This window comes from Epinephelus moara, chromosome 11 (genome assembly GCF_006386435.1).
Source record: "Epinephelus moara isolate mb chromosome 11, YSFRI_EMoa_1.0, whole genome shotgun sequence".
Classification (NCBI taxonomy): Eukaryota; Metazoa; Chordata; class Actinopteri; order Perciformes; family Serranidae; genus Epinephelus; species Epinephelus moara.
In genome coordinates this window covers 7,039,142-7,055,169 of record NC_065516.1, presented here as the reverse complement: position 1 = coordinate 7,055,169, position 16,028 = coordinate 7,039,142, and the positions used below count along the sequence as shown (strand labels likewise).

The following is a 16,028-nucleotide window of genomic DNA, read 5'->3' as shown; positions in this document are numbered from 1 at the left end:
AAACTAGATAACAACAAGGAGCAATAGTATATATATAGTATATATATATATATATATATATATATAGGCTATATAAAGCTGACAGTATGAAGCAAAAAGTTAAGGTGCAAACCAATACATGTAATATATATAGTGACACAAACAAGTTACCAGTATGAATGATAAATATAGTATGTACTACAACAACAGTAAAATCCTGCTTTTACATGAATGCAAGAGTAATACTAATAATGATATAATATATAACAGTTTGACAGTCATAGAGGACAATCTTGTACCATTAATACTTTAAGTACATTTTCCATACTACATACTTTTACTTAAGTATCATGGAGGGCTTTTACTTGTAACACAGTATTTTTACACTGTGGTAATCGTGCTTTTACTTAAAGGGATAGTTTGGATTTTTTTTAAGTGGAGTTGTATGGGGCCATTAATGGCTTCAGTTTCCCATCTACGCTCTCTTCAAACTCACCAGACTCCACTGACAATCCAGTAATTTTAGTTTGTTGAACACAGGAGCTGCTGGTCTACCACTGCTTCAGTCAGTTAGTTAGTTTGCGTTATGGTGTGACTTTGGTGAACCCGAACTAACCCTTTTAAACAGCAATGTCGCACAATGACACAAACAAAATAACTAATGTAGGTAGTGGTAGACCAGCAGCTCCTGTGTTCAGCAATGTTAAATTACTGTTTTTCTCAATGGAGTCTGGCTTTAAAGAGAGTGATATAATGGCTATTTTTTTCAGTTGAAAATCACTGTCTGACACTGAGGCAGAGGTGTGAAAATATTCTCAATATAGCATACGCTGAAACTGATATTGATTATTTAGGTGGGACCTTTTTTTTTGAAGTGGCTAAAATAGCTACATTTTGTTGCTGACCCCGTCCACATCAGTAGGCTGCTTTGCTTCCATGTTGGACTCCAGCCTCTACTTTATGTAATATAATGACTATGGACACATACCCTACTACACAACCCATTAAAAAAACCCTGAACTATCCCTTTACTTAAATAGCGGACTTGAGGACTTCCTCCATCACTGGTCAAAGCTGCGAACAGCTCACTCACGTTTACTTGACGAAAACGGAAGTGCGCTGCAGTGAACCATCTCGCTCTGTCCGTCCTCTGACAAAGTGGGACGAAGCGGAAGAGAAAGATCACCTCCTGTGGTTGTGTTGTGTCCCTGTCCGCCTGTCTATCTGCCGCAGATTCAGGGGGGAAAATCATCTTTGTCCGCTGTGTTTACATCTGACCCCGGAGTTAAAAACACCACAGGACGGACTAAACATCCGGGGGGAATGGAGTCTTACGGCAGGGACGATCCGAAGGGATCGGTGCTGCACATCGTGGTGGTTGGATTTCACCACAAAAAGGGCTGTCAGGTAGGTGAACCCCTGCTCTCCATGCTAACACAGCTAACTGCTAACCAGCGCTTCCCAATGGACCCATAATAAAGGCACATTTCCACTATTATTCAGCACGGATTGATAATCCAGCTCACTGACTGCGCCTTTCTTGTCTCTGAGCGTGCATACACAAACCCTGCAGGGCCCATGATCATTACTCACATGCATTAAGGAGAGAGGCTGTACTAAACATCAGCTGTTTGCTCTGGGCTCACTGGGTTATATAACATGAGCTCTGCTGCCAACATCTTTCCAGTTCAGTGTATTCAACAGCAGACTCTGTGTTTCTGTTGCAGGCTGCATCTTGCTCTCCTGGATGCTGCATTTGTCTTTCCTCTCTCTAATTAATCTGGATTTCAAATTGATCTACAGTGGTGGGAGAATTCATTAGATCTTTTACTTAAACCAAACTAGCAATACCACACTGTAAAAATACTCCACTACAAGTTTCTGTATTCAAAACATTTCTAAAGTAAAAGTCCTCATTGTGCAGTAAAATGTTCATTTTCAGTGATTTTGTGTGTGTAATTGAGAAAATAATTTTCACGATTAATTGTTAAGAAAATAGACATAATCTCTAATATGACTGACTTGTCTTGTTATGTTTTATGTTCTGCATGTGCAGTAAGTCGATCTGTATCCTGAACACATAAAGCTTAACTGATAGTTGTAGTACTCAATCTTTGCCAACCTTGTTTACACGTGACATCTTCAAACAAAGATGTATATTTGTTACCTTTAGGTAGAAAGAAAATGCTGTTAAAAACTTAAAAAATATGTGCAGATACATACCTGAGTTTTAGTACCGATACCATAACGAAACCTTTTTGATGCCTTTGTTTTGAAAATTGAATGAATAAATAAAAGTAAATCAAGAAAAGAAGCCAAAGTTATAAAATGTTAAAGGTCCAGTGTGTTAGATTTAGGGGGATTTTGTGGCACCTAGTGGTGAGGACTGCAGATTGCAACGAGCTGAAACTTCTCACAGTTAGAATTCCTGCAGTGTTTATTGTTCAGGAGGTTTTAACTGGGAACTGAATTATCCACAGAGGTCTCTTTCTCTCCAAAACAAAGGGATCCCATGATTTAAACTGGCAAAAACACTAAATATAACAGTTTCACTTTGGTAAAATCTGTGTTTTGCAAACGCTGCTGCTGATGGGCTTCTAATTATAGTGGCCAATGCAAAAACACAAATACCCCTATTTAGAGTGGACAAACCAAACACTAGCTCTAGATAGAGCCATCTGCGTTATTTCGGCCACTGTAGTTAGGATCTCCTCCGCGAAGAGTGTCAGAAAACCACAGGTTTTTAATGTGTTTCACATTAAAAAACTGTGTTTTTCTGACACTCACTGCTTTATTCAGTGTTTTTACCAGTTTAAATCACCTGGTCTGTTTGTTATGGAGAGGAAGAGACCTCTGTGGGTAATTCAGCTCCCCATAAAAACCTCCTGAACGTCTGAATCTTAAGTTATCAGAGAAAAAAGGTGAGAACACATTAGCAGTGTTTGATTTGTCTGTTCAGGGCTGTTGTAGAAACATGGTGGTGCAACATGGTATTTACTTAAGCAAGTGACCGGAGTACTTCTTCCACCACTGGTCATAAGCTTCCTGCCAGGGAAGCAGATGGGTGGCAGGTGAATAAAAGAAGGTGGGAGGGGGGTAAAGAGATGCTGAAACAGAACAAGACAGACAGATTAAAGAGCCAAGAACCCGATCTGATACCCCGCACCACCAGAGCCAACAGGCCCAGAACCCGAAACAAAGAGCGCGCACTGTCTGCTTTGTTGGGCCTCATTTTTACATCAAACATGAAATGTCTGTTTTATCTCTTGCCTCATGCAGCAGCTGCTTCCAGGCCCGCTGAGTCGAGTTTAACAGGCCACAGAAAGACCTGACAGATGGAGAGCAGCGGCAGACAAGCAGGAGGCACAGTGTTTGTTTAATGGCTGCCAGCTCGCACTGTAAATTTAATAAATTTTGAAAAAGAAGATGTGATAATTAGAAGATGCATTAGAGGCACTTACATTGACTGCCTCACATACGCTTCACGGGGCAAAACACCAACATGAAAGTGAGTGTACGGTCAGAATTAGGTGTTAAAGATATAATATGCAGGGTTTTGTAGAGACTCGTACAGAAATAATCCCTTTCACTCGTCACTTATGACCCACTCTCAGTGTGTCAGTGTATTTATCTACAGAGACTCTGCCCTCTGCCTGGATTTTCTTATTTTCTGTGTCTGGGATGTTTATGTTCATGTGCCCCCACAGTGCTCAGGTAAGGTAGAGGCTTTATAAAAAGGTAACAACCAGATGCCAGATCGTAAGCAGCAGACATCCAAGAGACACAGTGCAGAAATAAACGCAAATACAGTGAGGCTGAGTGTCCGAGTTTCTGCTAAAAAGGAGAAGGTTTGTGGAGAACAACAGTTTAAGGAATAGCCACATTAGTTGTGATTGTTGCTGTGGATAAAAGCATGTAAACTCTTGGCTTTGCAGGCGGATATTTGTGTGACATCACTGTGATGTGACACCAGGTGTTGAAACAAAGAGCGGTTAGGGTTAGGGTTAGGCACTGCCGAGGTGCCACTGAGCAATGCACTTAACCCCCAGCTGCTTGGGGTGCCTGTCCGTGAGCAGCCCCGTCGCCCTGACATCTCTCCATTTAATCTCTCAATGTTCCTACAGTAGCCCAGGAAGGACAAAGCAAACACTTGCTATAGATGCAGGCCATTTGCGTTTTCACGTCCGCCACCATAATTAGAAGCTTCTCCAACAGAAAGAAAAACAGATTTTTTTTTTAACGCCAGACTGTTTTATTCAGTGTTTTACAGGTTCAAACCAGCAAATGTATTTGTTTTCGAGAGGAAGAGACCTCTGCGGATAATTCCACTCCCAGTTAAAATGTTCTCAACATCTAGGTCTTAACTTATCAGAGAACAAAGTGACACACATTAGCATGTGCTAGGCTAGCAGCCTGTCTCCGACTTCCCACACAACATTGGAAAAACACTGACTTTAAAGTGAAACTGCTTTATTCACTGTTTTTACTGGTTTAAATCACCAGGTTGGTCTGTTTTGAAAACGAGGAGAATTTTCTCAACACATAAAAAAAACACTTCATCCTTCATTTTTTTGAAAACATTCAACATCAGCACATCTGGAGAGACGTTTTTTTTATTGAAACACAGTCATCTGAAAAGTAACTAAAGCTGTCAGACAAATGTAGTGCAGTAAAAAGTACAATATTTATCTCTGAGATGTAGTGGAGTAAAAGGATAACGTTATTTAAAATGGAAACACTCAAGTACAGTACAAGTACCTCAGATATTAAGATGTAAATGTACTGGGTTACATTCCACTACTGGACGTGCACGTTTTTTAATTAAGAGCATCACTCCTCCAGAGTCAGCGACTCGCCCTGAGGGAGTTTATCCTTGAAGAGTGAATCATTGTTGCAGTGTGTGTGCGTGCGTGTGTGTGTGTGTGTGTGTGTGTGTGTGTGTGTGTGTGTGTGTGATGCATTCAGGACCAGCAGGTTTTTCTTGAGCTCTGTGGAAACATAATGAAAGATGTAAAATAGATAATAGGTAAATACATCTATCTGAAATCTCTCTATCTCTTCATTATCATGAAAAATGGGTGATTTAACTTAATGCTGTGATCACAAAGGAACCTTTCTCTGAAGGCAGATGACTATAATATTGTGATTTCAGCATGATGGCTGTATTATAAAAGAGAAAGAAAAGCTAATTCCTCATACTAACACGTTTCTTAACTAGTTAGAATTTAAAAGAAAACTCGAGGGGTGTTTTTGTGATTTTCTTAACAATGTTTGGATGGATTGATATGAAATTCACAACATATATTTATGGTCCTCAGGGGATGAATCCTGCTGACTTTAGTGATCTTCTGACTTTTCCTTTAGTGCCACCATGGGCTTAAAACCTTTAGCCTCAGACCACGCTCTATTCTGTTTGTAATTAGTCTGTAACTTTGACAACATTCTCACCAGTATAAAATCTTCAAGAAGAGATAATGCAGACATAAAGGAGCAAAGCTCATTTTTAAAAGCAGCATATCACAAGTAAACCATACCGATGTTCTGTCCTCACCCCTCAGGTGGAATTCTCGTACCCGCCATTGATGCCAGATGAGGGTCATGACAGTAACCTGCTGCCAGAGGAGTGGAAGTACCTCCCTTTCCTGGCTCTTCCTGACGGGGCACACAACTACCAGGAAGGTACGACACACCTACAATATTTATAGTTTCATTTTGATAGTCGGTTAGTTAATGTGCTGGTTTGTTTGTCACTTCCGTAACTCAGCAGACATGAGAGCGAAATACCGTTCTCCACAGGTCAGAGTGGGGTTTTAAAAATAAAAGACACATTATAAAAACATAAAACCATGTAACATTGTGCTGATGCGTTTATATGAAAAATGTCAAGTAAAAAAAACGTAATGCAGAGTTGCTGGTGCATTTGTTTGCCCTTGTATCATCCTGTGGTGTTGGCGGGATTCAATTCAATTCAATTCAATTCAATTCAATTCAATTCAATTCAATTCAATTCAATTCAATTCAATTCAGTTCAGTTCAGTTCAGTTCAGTTCAGTTCAATTCAATTCAATTCAATTCTACTTTATTTATCCCAAATTAAATCCTTGTGCCAGAGAATGCTTCAAAGTACAGTAACCACAATTTAATGTTCACAACAAGAAACAACCAGATCAACCAGTGGGTTTCCCCAGGTCAGGGTCACTCACTGGGCCCAGTTTAGTAACATTAGAGTATTAGATATCTGGCAAAATATATAGATATAAAAGATAAGAAGTTTATTCAAGGTGCAAAAAACAAAACCAGTGTCTAATAGAGCAACAAAAGGAGTAAGATAAGTACAGGAGTAAAGCACGTGATTGGAGAAAATGATATTGCACTACACTGGCAAGTGATCATGATACTGAAACGTAATATTGCACATGATGGACGGCAGCATGCGGAGAGTTCTGATAGCTTCGGGGAGAAAGCTATCACAAAGTCTGGCAGATCTTACAAGGATGCTGTGGGACCTCATTCCAGATGGCAGGAGTACAAAGAGGTGGTGGGTGGAATGGGAGAGGTCAGTCATTATGTTGGTGGCCTCTCTGATACGCTGTGTCTGTAATGGTGTATTAGACTCTTAGTTGCACAAAGTAAGTAATGGTAACATATCAACTTGGTCTTTTGGAAGTTGTCATGGGCATGCAACATTTTATGGACCACATGATAAATTGATAAAGAAAATAATTGTTAGTTGCAACTGTACATTTTACCTGAAAAACATGCAGAGGAGATGGTTTTGCATTTTTGCTCTGATGAACGTTTACAAGTGATCAATCACATACATGCAAGTGCACGTTCCTGGTGGATTACTTGCTAACATGAATGCTGTATTTCTCTGACTATTACAAATTGTGAGATGTTTTGTCACCTGATAAATGCACTCATCTGTTATTCAAAGTGGACTTCCAGGATTGTATTTTATTGTGAGGGAGATCTATAACCCCATCCCAGAGGAAATGAAACACTCATAGTGTGTGTTTGCAAATGTTCTGCTTCTATCAAGTGGAAAAATGCCACTTTGAATGTGGTGTTGAATGTTTTTTTAAAGGTGGGAAATGAAGTTAGAAAGTGTTTTTTAGATCCTCATATGGCAGCTGACAGTGAGCGGATGAATTTGAGATTCAGCCTGTTTGATTTTGTGAAAGCAGGTGTCACTTTTGAGAAGAGAAACAGTATCCAGGCTGTAAAGAGAGATTAGAACTGTGTGTGATAGTGAGCTGACTCATGTGTGTGTGTTCTGTGTGTTGTGGCGGCTGTCATGTGACAGTCCTGTGGTTTCACGGCTGCCATTCGTACTGTCCTGCGAAGGCAAACAGGAGGAACTGAGTCAAAGTTCAACGCCCATCAAACACTTATTGTTACAGGATGGGCAGCTTCTGTCTGCTGTGGCTTTTCTGCTGGTCAGCTCACTGTTTGTCGAAATAAGAAGTGAAAAATGTTTTCATGTTGCAGGAGTAAGCAAATCAAATGTCAAATGTCAAATGTCAGCCTGAATGAAGACAAAAACTTGAGACAAAATCTTTTAAACAATCTTCAGCTCAGAATCAGCACTGCAAGATTCCTCTCGCAGATATCTTTTGTGCTGCTCTTTACATTTCTGAATGTAGACAAATCTTCAATCCCTGTCATATATTTGTGTCCTTGTGTTTCTGCCGCTCCAGCAGACTGTTAGCTAATTAAAAAACCAACAGTGTTGTGAGCGACTCCCTCTGCACTGCGGCTCATAAAACAGCAGTCACACTGATACCACTGGGTGTTGGTTACAGAGGAATACATGGAAAGGAAAACTACTACAGATGAACACAATCACCACACAGCTTGTATTAAATAAGACCGTTTAGTTGGACATAAATGACGACACAGTTACTGTCATCTTGCCTGATGCAGCCTTTTTTCATTGTTTTGATTTGTCTTGACCATCCTTAAATTAAAAAAGCTAATGTGCAGGACAGGTCTGTTTTTGAGCAATTTGGGGGTCATTTTGGTCTCACAACGTGCGCCTTTACTGTCATTTTGCCTGTCTTAGGACCAGGTGAAGCTGGGCAGTCCTGGACTATGGCCACATCCACACTAATACCAATATTTGTGATCTCCATGCACACAAGCGTTTCAGAATTAATTTTCGTCCACACTGACAGGCCTGAAAACACAAATCAAATGGCCATTCATGTACACTGGGCATGCCCTTACTGGTGTAAACAGGAAGGAGATTGTCTACTCTGTGGTTGGTAGCTAAGTTGCAGAAGATAATAATAATACCAATAAATTTATTTGTTACAGCACCTTTCACAGATGTGCTTCACAAGATACAATGAAACACTCATTACAATAAAACATGCAATCAATAAAAGCAAAGGCAATAAAACAAAACAAAGCAACAAAAAGACAGTAAAAGAAAAGACAATAAAACATAAAGCAAATACAGGCTACTGTGGAGCCAAAAAGAAACATACCAAAGAACAAGCATAAGACAATTTAGGGTGGGACAAAGGCCATTTTGAAAGATGGGTCTTCGGTTGTTTTTTTTTTTTAATTTACAGTTTACAGCAGACCGTAAACCCAAAAGGAAGTGAGTTCCATAGTGATGGAGCCACTACTTCAGCCAGACAGCCAGTAGGTCCTGGTCAGAAAACCTAACAGACCTACTGACAATATATGGATGGAGGCGATCACTGATGTATTCAGGTTCCTGACCGTGAGGGCTCTGTACATGAGAACAAGTATCTTGAACTGAATCCTGGACCTCACGGGAAGCCAGTGTAAAGAAACAACAATGGGAGTGATGTGGGTTGACCTGCTGGACCTGGTTTACAGCCTAGCAGCAGCAATCTGGATTATTTGAAGACGGTTCAGAGATACTTTGCTCAGGCAAGTAAAAAGAAAATTACGGTAGTCCAGTCGAGAGGACACAAAAGCATGAATCATCATCTCTAGCTCAGGTCGAGACACTACAGACCTGAGCTTTGCAATATTTCTTAGTTGTATAAAACAAGTACAGGTCAGTGATTAAACATGATAATCAAAATGCATGGCCTGATCAAAAATAACAAAAAAATAAAGTTTGACCGCAAGCTGAAGAAGGGGACCCAATACTCTGGGAAACCTTTGAAGCTATACTGTCTGAACCTCCGTCTTGTCTGTAGCCCTGTTTAAATAGGAATTGTGCAAATTTGCAGGAAAGCCCAATCAGTCTTCTTTCAGCATTGGCAGTATAAAAACAAAATTCGGGGAGTGCAGCAAAATGCCGCCTGCCTACTTTTGTTTATACAGAATGTGCCTTTTTCGGGGCAATGGCGGGCGTGAGCAAAACGTGTAGCTCAGTGTGTGACTTAAACAGCCTTGCTCCGCGGGAAGCCGCTAAGTCGGCCTGTCCTTCACCGTTCCTGTCATTTGATGGTTAATGGCCTCTTCATTTGCAAGGACAAGGAGGGTGCGCAATTCTTTGTCTCCCCAGTTGCTCATCTTTACAGTGTCTGTCAGGTTTGCTTTTCCCCCTTGCCACTAGTACTAGCTGCTCATTCCTCAGCTGTTTCCTGTTTATCCACTGCCAGTGGGTCGCACGTGTGGCGTCATCAACAGCTCCTCCCACAAGTCATCAAAAGCCCCTCCCGTTGCGGAACGGCGCCTTGTTCTTTTTAAACCAAAAAGGTTCCGCCAGTATGTCTACCCTACGAGGCGGAAAATTTGGCACCTCGGATCAACTCGCCAATCCGGCTCTGTGTGTCTAAACGCTCGCAACTTGCCTGCACAATGGCCCAACATTTGCTGAAAATCTGGCTGTGTAAAAGGGGCTTGTGTTTAATTGTAAGTAGTTGTTTGACATCTAGTCCTTGATGGCAATCAGGCAGTTGTAAAGAACAGCAAGTTTATTGGTACTAACAGGCTTAAACGAGACAAACAGTTGAATATTGTCAGCATAACAGTGATATATGATATACCTGTGATCTGGCTGATAATGTGATCCAGTGAAAGCATGTATAAAGCAAAATATATAAGACCTAAGACAGAGCCCTGAGGTACACCACAGGAAAAAGCAGCAGTATCAGACCTGAAAGGACCAAGACCAAGATACTACAGAGATGGTGAAAAGTAAGAGTTGTTACAAAGCAGATACGGCAACATATTAGAGCAATACTGGGAGCATTATCCATCATTGGAGCCAGCTGCAAAGCACATGTGGCGTCTGCGTCATTGTTTTTAAAAGTCTCCCTTTTCATACTAAAATACAGCCCTGGAGTTTTCAAATGAAAGTGGGGTCAGCAGTGAAAAGTGGTAGAAAAGCGATAAAATTAATGGTTTTTGATGTACGCCATTGTCCCAAAACGCAATGCTTAGAGGAAATGGAGCGGTTCATAGCTGCAAAATATTAAAACAAATTGCTGGAGAAAGATCTCACAAAAGAAATTAAAACAAGTACTATCTTTATTATTAAAAACATTTAGTTGTCCTCTTTTTTGTAGCCTTCCAAAATACGCGAGAGATACACAAATTACTAGCTCATGATTACGTGGGATATGTACAAATTTTGGTGCATTACATTTTGTAGGAAAACATATTAACTATATGAAAACAACTTGCTTTATTATGGGTAGGAATCACAAAAATACGATACGATATTATTACAATGATTAAGTCATGGTGAGATTATTGCAATTTTAAAAGTTTTGCGATGTGCTAAGTATTGTCATAACATATACTTGGATTTATTACCTTTTTTCAACTGCTAATTATGGAAAAACTTTGTCAACATCAGTGTATTTTCTAATAATATATCCTTTTTCAGTCTGTTCACTTCAGGCATTATTCTTACAGCAAAATATATATTCAAACTGTAAAAACAATTGATTTTGTTATTCTAGTAGCTTACCAAAAGTTTCATTTCTATTTGAAATGTCAATAGTTTATATAATAAAAAATGATACTTGACATCTGTGTATTGATAGGCAAAATATCATGATACATTGTTGTATTGTTCTCCCACTCTCCCATTATTTTTAACCTTGTACATAGGATTTAAGTTATGCTTAGTGAAGATAGTTTGCTTTTGTTTTTGCACTGAATGGGAATGCGTACAATTTTGTTCTACTTGTACAATGACAATAAAGATATTGATTATCTTTATTCTTCATTAGTTATTGTTAAAAAATCTCTTTTTCCTTTACCTACTCTTATGATAAACCTAAAAAGCTGAAATAATTAGTAATGCCTCTGTAATAGGAAGAAAATAAAAACAAGTCTCAACCAAAGTACATTAAAATATGTCTGATATTTAAGCAATATCACACGAGAGGGAGTGATGTTATACTCGTATATCGTCACGGCTGTGATTTGGTCATAGCAGACAATCACAGCCGTGACGATATACGAGTATAACATCACAAGCTCGAGTGTGATATTGCTTTTATACAACAGTTCAACAGGTAAATAAGCAAGGCTGATTAAGAATTGTTGAAAAATGAGGACAAAATAGATAATTTAAGCATTTTATTTGTCTTCCGCCAACAAAAATAGTTCCCTCAGGACTCCGCTGTCACGTTGCTATGTAACGCAGACATGGTGCGCCAGGCACTTACTCTTTATACACATTTATCTGCACATTTCCATTAATTGTGCAGCCGGTGAAATAAGTCTGGTGACTGCATGGTGGACTGTTGCTTCACAGGCACAGCCTACTCTGCCTTCTGATCTGACATTATGTTGCTCCATTGTTTCCTGCTCTCCATGGATAGCTTCCAGTAACTTTTTAACGAGCTCTCAGACCGGCAAGACAAAAGTTATATTTTAGGGCCCGACTCCTAATTAGAAGACTAACTTTACACATAGGCTGCGTTAAAACAACATCATACCTGTGCCCACTCACTGTCATGATCTCCCTGGCTTCAAGTCCCGCATCTGACAGCTTCTGTATGGCAGTCGCCCTGAGGCTGTGATTGGTGTAGATAGCTGTTGTCCCCGCCTCTTTACACATCTTCAGCAGCATCTGTGCGAGTGAGTTTATTCCCAGCGGAGCTTTAGTGTACCAGATATTGTCTGTGTGAGCTGCTGTCATCCTGGGCTTCAGATAAAGGGCATTTGCATCTGGTGGAAGTTTGTTTAAATACTTTTCCAGGGAACTGCTGACCTAACTGACACTAACCGTCAGTTTTGATTCAAGTGTGGGAGTGATACATACACAGTGAAATAACCTTGATGTTGTACTCCAATATCGTCACGGTTTTACTGTCTCTCGACCAATCAGATTGCAGGGCCAGAACTGTTGAATAAAACATCCGTTTATCACTACCCCTGTTTATTGGCACGTCTTGTACTTGACGTTGGTTCATAGGATCAATTTTTCCACTGTGCAGGTTGTTTTTTTTTCCTAAACATTCCTAAATGTTTACAGTTATAGCATGCATGTTGCAGTCCTCAGCTGGTTTTTATTGGCTCTTTTAAATGAATTATTGTCTCTGTTTGTAACCAGGTCAGCCAGAGAGTTATTTGTTGTTTAAAATACATTTTAGGGACCTTAAAGTGTGAAATTATCCAGTAATTCATGAGATAAAACAAGCCTAAAAGCACACCTAAACCAAAACGATATTTTTCTGCTTTCTTATAGTTTTTATAATCTTGCAGCCCTTAGATTTATCTTGCGACATCAGGAACTGCTGAACCTAACATAAATATTATGTAGAAGCAAATCAGTTCCCTCATTTTCCTGCAGCAGACTGTTCTTCGTCAGTCCATGCACCTTTTAGAAGCAGCTTTCAGGAAGCAGAATCAACTTTTATCGTAGACATGTGAGTGTGAACTGTAAAGCAGAGAGTTGGAGGCTGTATTTTGTGGCGTGGTGCATCTGTGGCCTCGGTCCAGATGCCCCGTTGTTGGACCCCTGCCTCTGCTTAATCTGTGACGTCTGCAGTCTAACCTTTGTGGCTCTGCTGTCGTCTCGTCCAGAGGAGATCTTTATAAACCACATTATAAAACCCTCCTCTCCTCAGAGGGAATGGAGGCTGTGAGTCGTGGCATTTCACTTCACTGCTTCCTTTCTTTGTTGATGTTTCTGCATGAGTTGTTTTTCCTGCTAACGGGGCTTCAGGCGATCAGTGATGTGATGGTATAATTTGTATTACTGGGTTGTAAAAATCATAAAAATCTGTATTGTCACACACTTGGATTCTTGAGCTTAAACAACCATAATTTACTGACTGTTTTCTGAATCAAAGCACATGAAGTTCCTGATAAATTTCCTACATTCCACATCAGTTTCTATTTACCTTTGCTTGTGGAAAGCTCTGAATAACGAATATCCCAGTTTGAGAGTTGAGCTGCCAGAACAACATTTATTTTACTTGCACAATAATAAGGATACAAAATACATACTCATAAAACTTCAATTAAAAGGCTGGGCTATTATTAGCTTAAATCACAGAAATCAACAGGCCTATGTTTGGGACGGATCTTTAATTCCTTTCACACAAAACTGCCAATCAGTAAATGTGGGTAAATAAAATCAAATTTTTTATTTAAACCAGTATGAATATTATTTGTTTAAAAATTAGGCGCCAGATAACATTAATTATGAATCATTCATTTGATGTAGCTCCGACAGACAGCATGTCAGAGAGAGTGAGTTACTCGAGGATTACCCGGCACGCTGACGCAACACCACTTTATCCTGTTAAACCAATACTCAGAACTTGGATTAATTGTTATGAAAAACCCTTTTGATTCTTTTGATCTGAGGACCCTTACGGACTAAAGGAATATGAATAATTTACCGGGTAATCGGGGAATAGACGTAATTTGAGGGAGTCAGCAACCTGGTTTTATACATCCGAAGAACTTCTATTAAAAAAAAAATTAATTGCTTGGCAACCAGACCAGGCCTCTAATTGAGACAGGCCTTTATTTGTCAAAATGCGTAGCCACACCGGGCTAGTAAAAGGGACTGGGTGTTAGACTAGAACTGGGCTTTTAATTTAAGTTTTACAGTACATAGAAAAGCTAGTAAATGTCCTCCCCTATTCAAACAAATAAAAAAAATGCCAATATTATCAATGAAATGAAACAAAACAAGCAAACAACAAACAAGTAAACAAGGGACACATAGCATAAACAATATCTATATACACAGAACACACATCAGTAATAAAAGAAAGACAACAAACAGAAAAACAAACCTAAGTAGATAAATAACCAACAGAAGCATTTTGCCATAAGGTCAAGATGAAATTTCTTAAACTGTGTCCTAAAAGCTTGCAAGAAAAATAACGATTTCAGCCTGTTATTCTAGACAAGCAATAACAAACTCTTTGCTAAAAGCATGGTGGGACATTTGGTCATATATTGCAGCAAAAATGGACGATGTCTCAGATGTCAAGCGTGTCTTGAATGCTCCAAAATGAATCTGTTTGGGAGACAGAGCCTGCTCAAAACAGCATGACATCACTCCTCAAAGCTAATTAAGTACACAAGGGCTGCAGAGTCACTGGTAAACAGACTGTTGTGTTGTTTAGTTCACAACAAATATCCTATTTTATAAACTTAGGATATCGTTTTGTGTGTAAAAATCTTGGTTTGTAAAGGAGTAGTAGGAAGAAAATACTCTGGTTAAGTACTTCAGATTTATACTGAAGCACAGTACTTGAGTTAATGCACTTAGTTACATCCCACCTCTGACTGTGCCATCCACTAGATCACTGGTTCCCAGCCTTTTTCTTTCAGGGACCCCTTTTCTATCATTGAGTCAACTGATGACTCCTGACTGGCATGTTTCATGGATATTTCACATTATATTCAATACTTAACAATAACAATACAGAACAACTAATAAATTGTACAATAATCCAAGTAGTGAACACAATAATTGTAGAAAGTCTGTAAAATCAACGCGAGCGGTTACGTCAGTCGCAGGCCTCTACGTGGGGAAGACAGACAGGACAGCAGAAAACTCCGACCAATCACTGCATTCGGTCCGAATGCAGTGATTAGAATCATATGAGAATGGTATAATTATGAGTTTTTATTTCTGGTGGAATTCACTTACATTTTAGTGTGCCATCAGCTTATTAATAGCATTTTAACCTAAACAAAGAAAAGTGTAAAATTTCTAGAAAGGTAAGTGTAGCTTTAACTGCGTACTCCTGTAATGCAGGGTGAGGCTGTTAGCAGAGTGAAGATTCTGTGATTATAGTTTTCACCTACCATGCCCTTATTTCTTCACAGAAATGAATTTTCAAAAGGCCCATATCTCACACCACTTACAATCAAGAAGGCCTTGTGACCCCCAGGTTTGAAATCAGTGTCCTAGAAATTACATTTATATGCAACTCATTTGAAACAGGATGGCATGGTGGTACAGTGGTTGCCTCACAGCAAGAGGGATCCTGGTTTGAACTCAGGGGCTGGGGGAGTTTGCATTTCCTCCCCATGTTTTCCGGGTACAGTCCAAAGACATGCAGGTTAGGTTAACCTGTGACTCTAAATTGCCTGTAGGTGTGACTGTGAGCGTGAATGGTTGTCTGACTCAGCCCTGCGATAGTCTGGTGACCTGTCCAGGGTGTATCCAGCCAGCCTCTTGCCCAGTGTAAGCTGGGATAGGCTCCAGCCCCCCTGCGTCCCCTAACAGGACAAACGGTTATGGAAAATGAGAGAATGAATAATTTGAAACAGCAGATATGTTTTTGAGGGAGACATAATGCCAAGATGGTTACGATTTCTCAACGTATCAACAAAACTCAGTGTATTAGCAAAATGTTAACTGACAGTGTATTTTATTTATTTTCTGCCACAGTTGGCAACCCTGCAATACACTATCCACTTGTAGTGACTATAGCATTATTTGTCTGTTATTAACTCTTTTAATAACATTTAACATTAATCAAAATCTTTCCATAAATTTAACCACAGGCAGGTCACAGTCCTGTTATTTCTATGTGCAGTGTGGTACATAACTTAAGTGTTTAGTTCAAAGTAACGTTGTCTCTGAACATCAGAGGCAGCGATTACAGTCTCACGACAGCATGATT

General features: G+C 39.6%; 1 protein-coding gene across 1 annotated transcript in view; it reads left to right on the top strand.

Annotated features, from left to right (window-relative positions):
* The first annotated feature begins 1,155 nt into the window (after positions 1–1,155).
* avl9 (AVL9 homolog (S. cerevisiase)) overlaps positions 1,156–16,028 on the top strand; it is a 40,761-nt gene continuing 25,888 nt past the window's right edge. The window contains exons 1-2 of the mRNA XM_050056156.1: positions 1,156–1,386; positions 5,538–5,658. Of these exons, the coding sequence (XP_049912113.1) occupies positions 1,303–1,386; positions 5,538–5,658 (205 nt within the window). The 5' untranslated portion in view covers positions 1,156–1,302. The remainder of the gene's footprint in view (positions 1,387–5,537; positions 5,659–16,028) is intronic.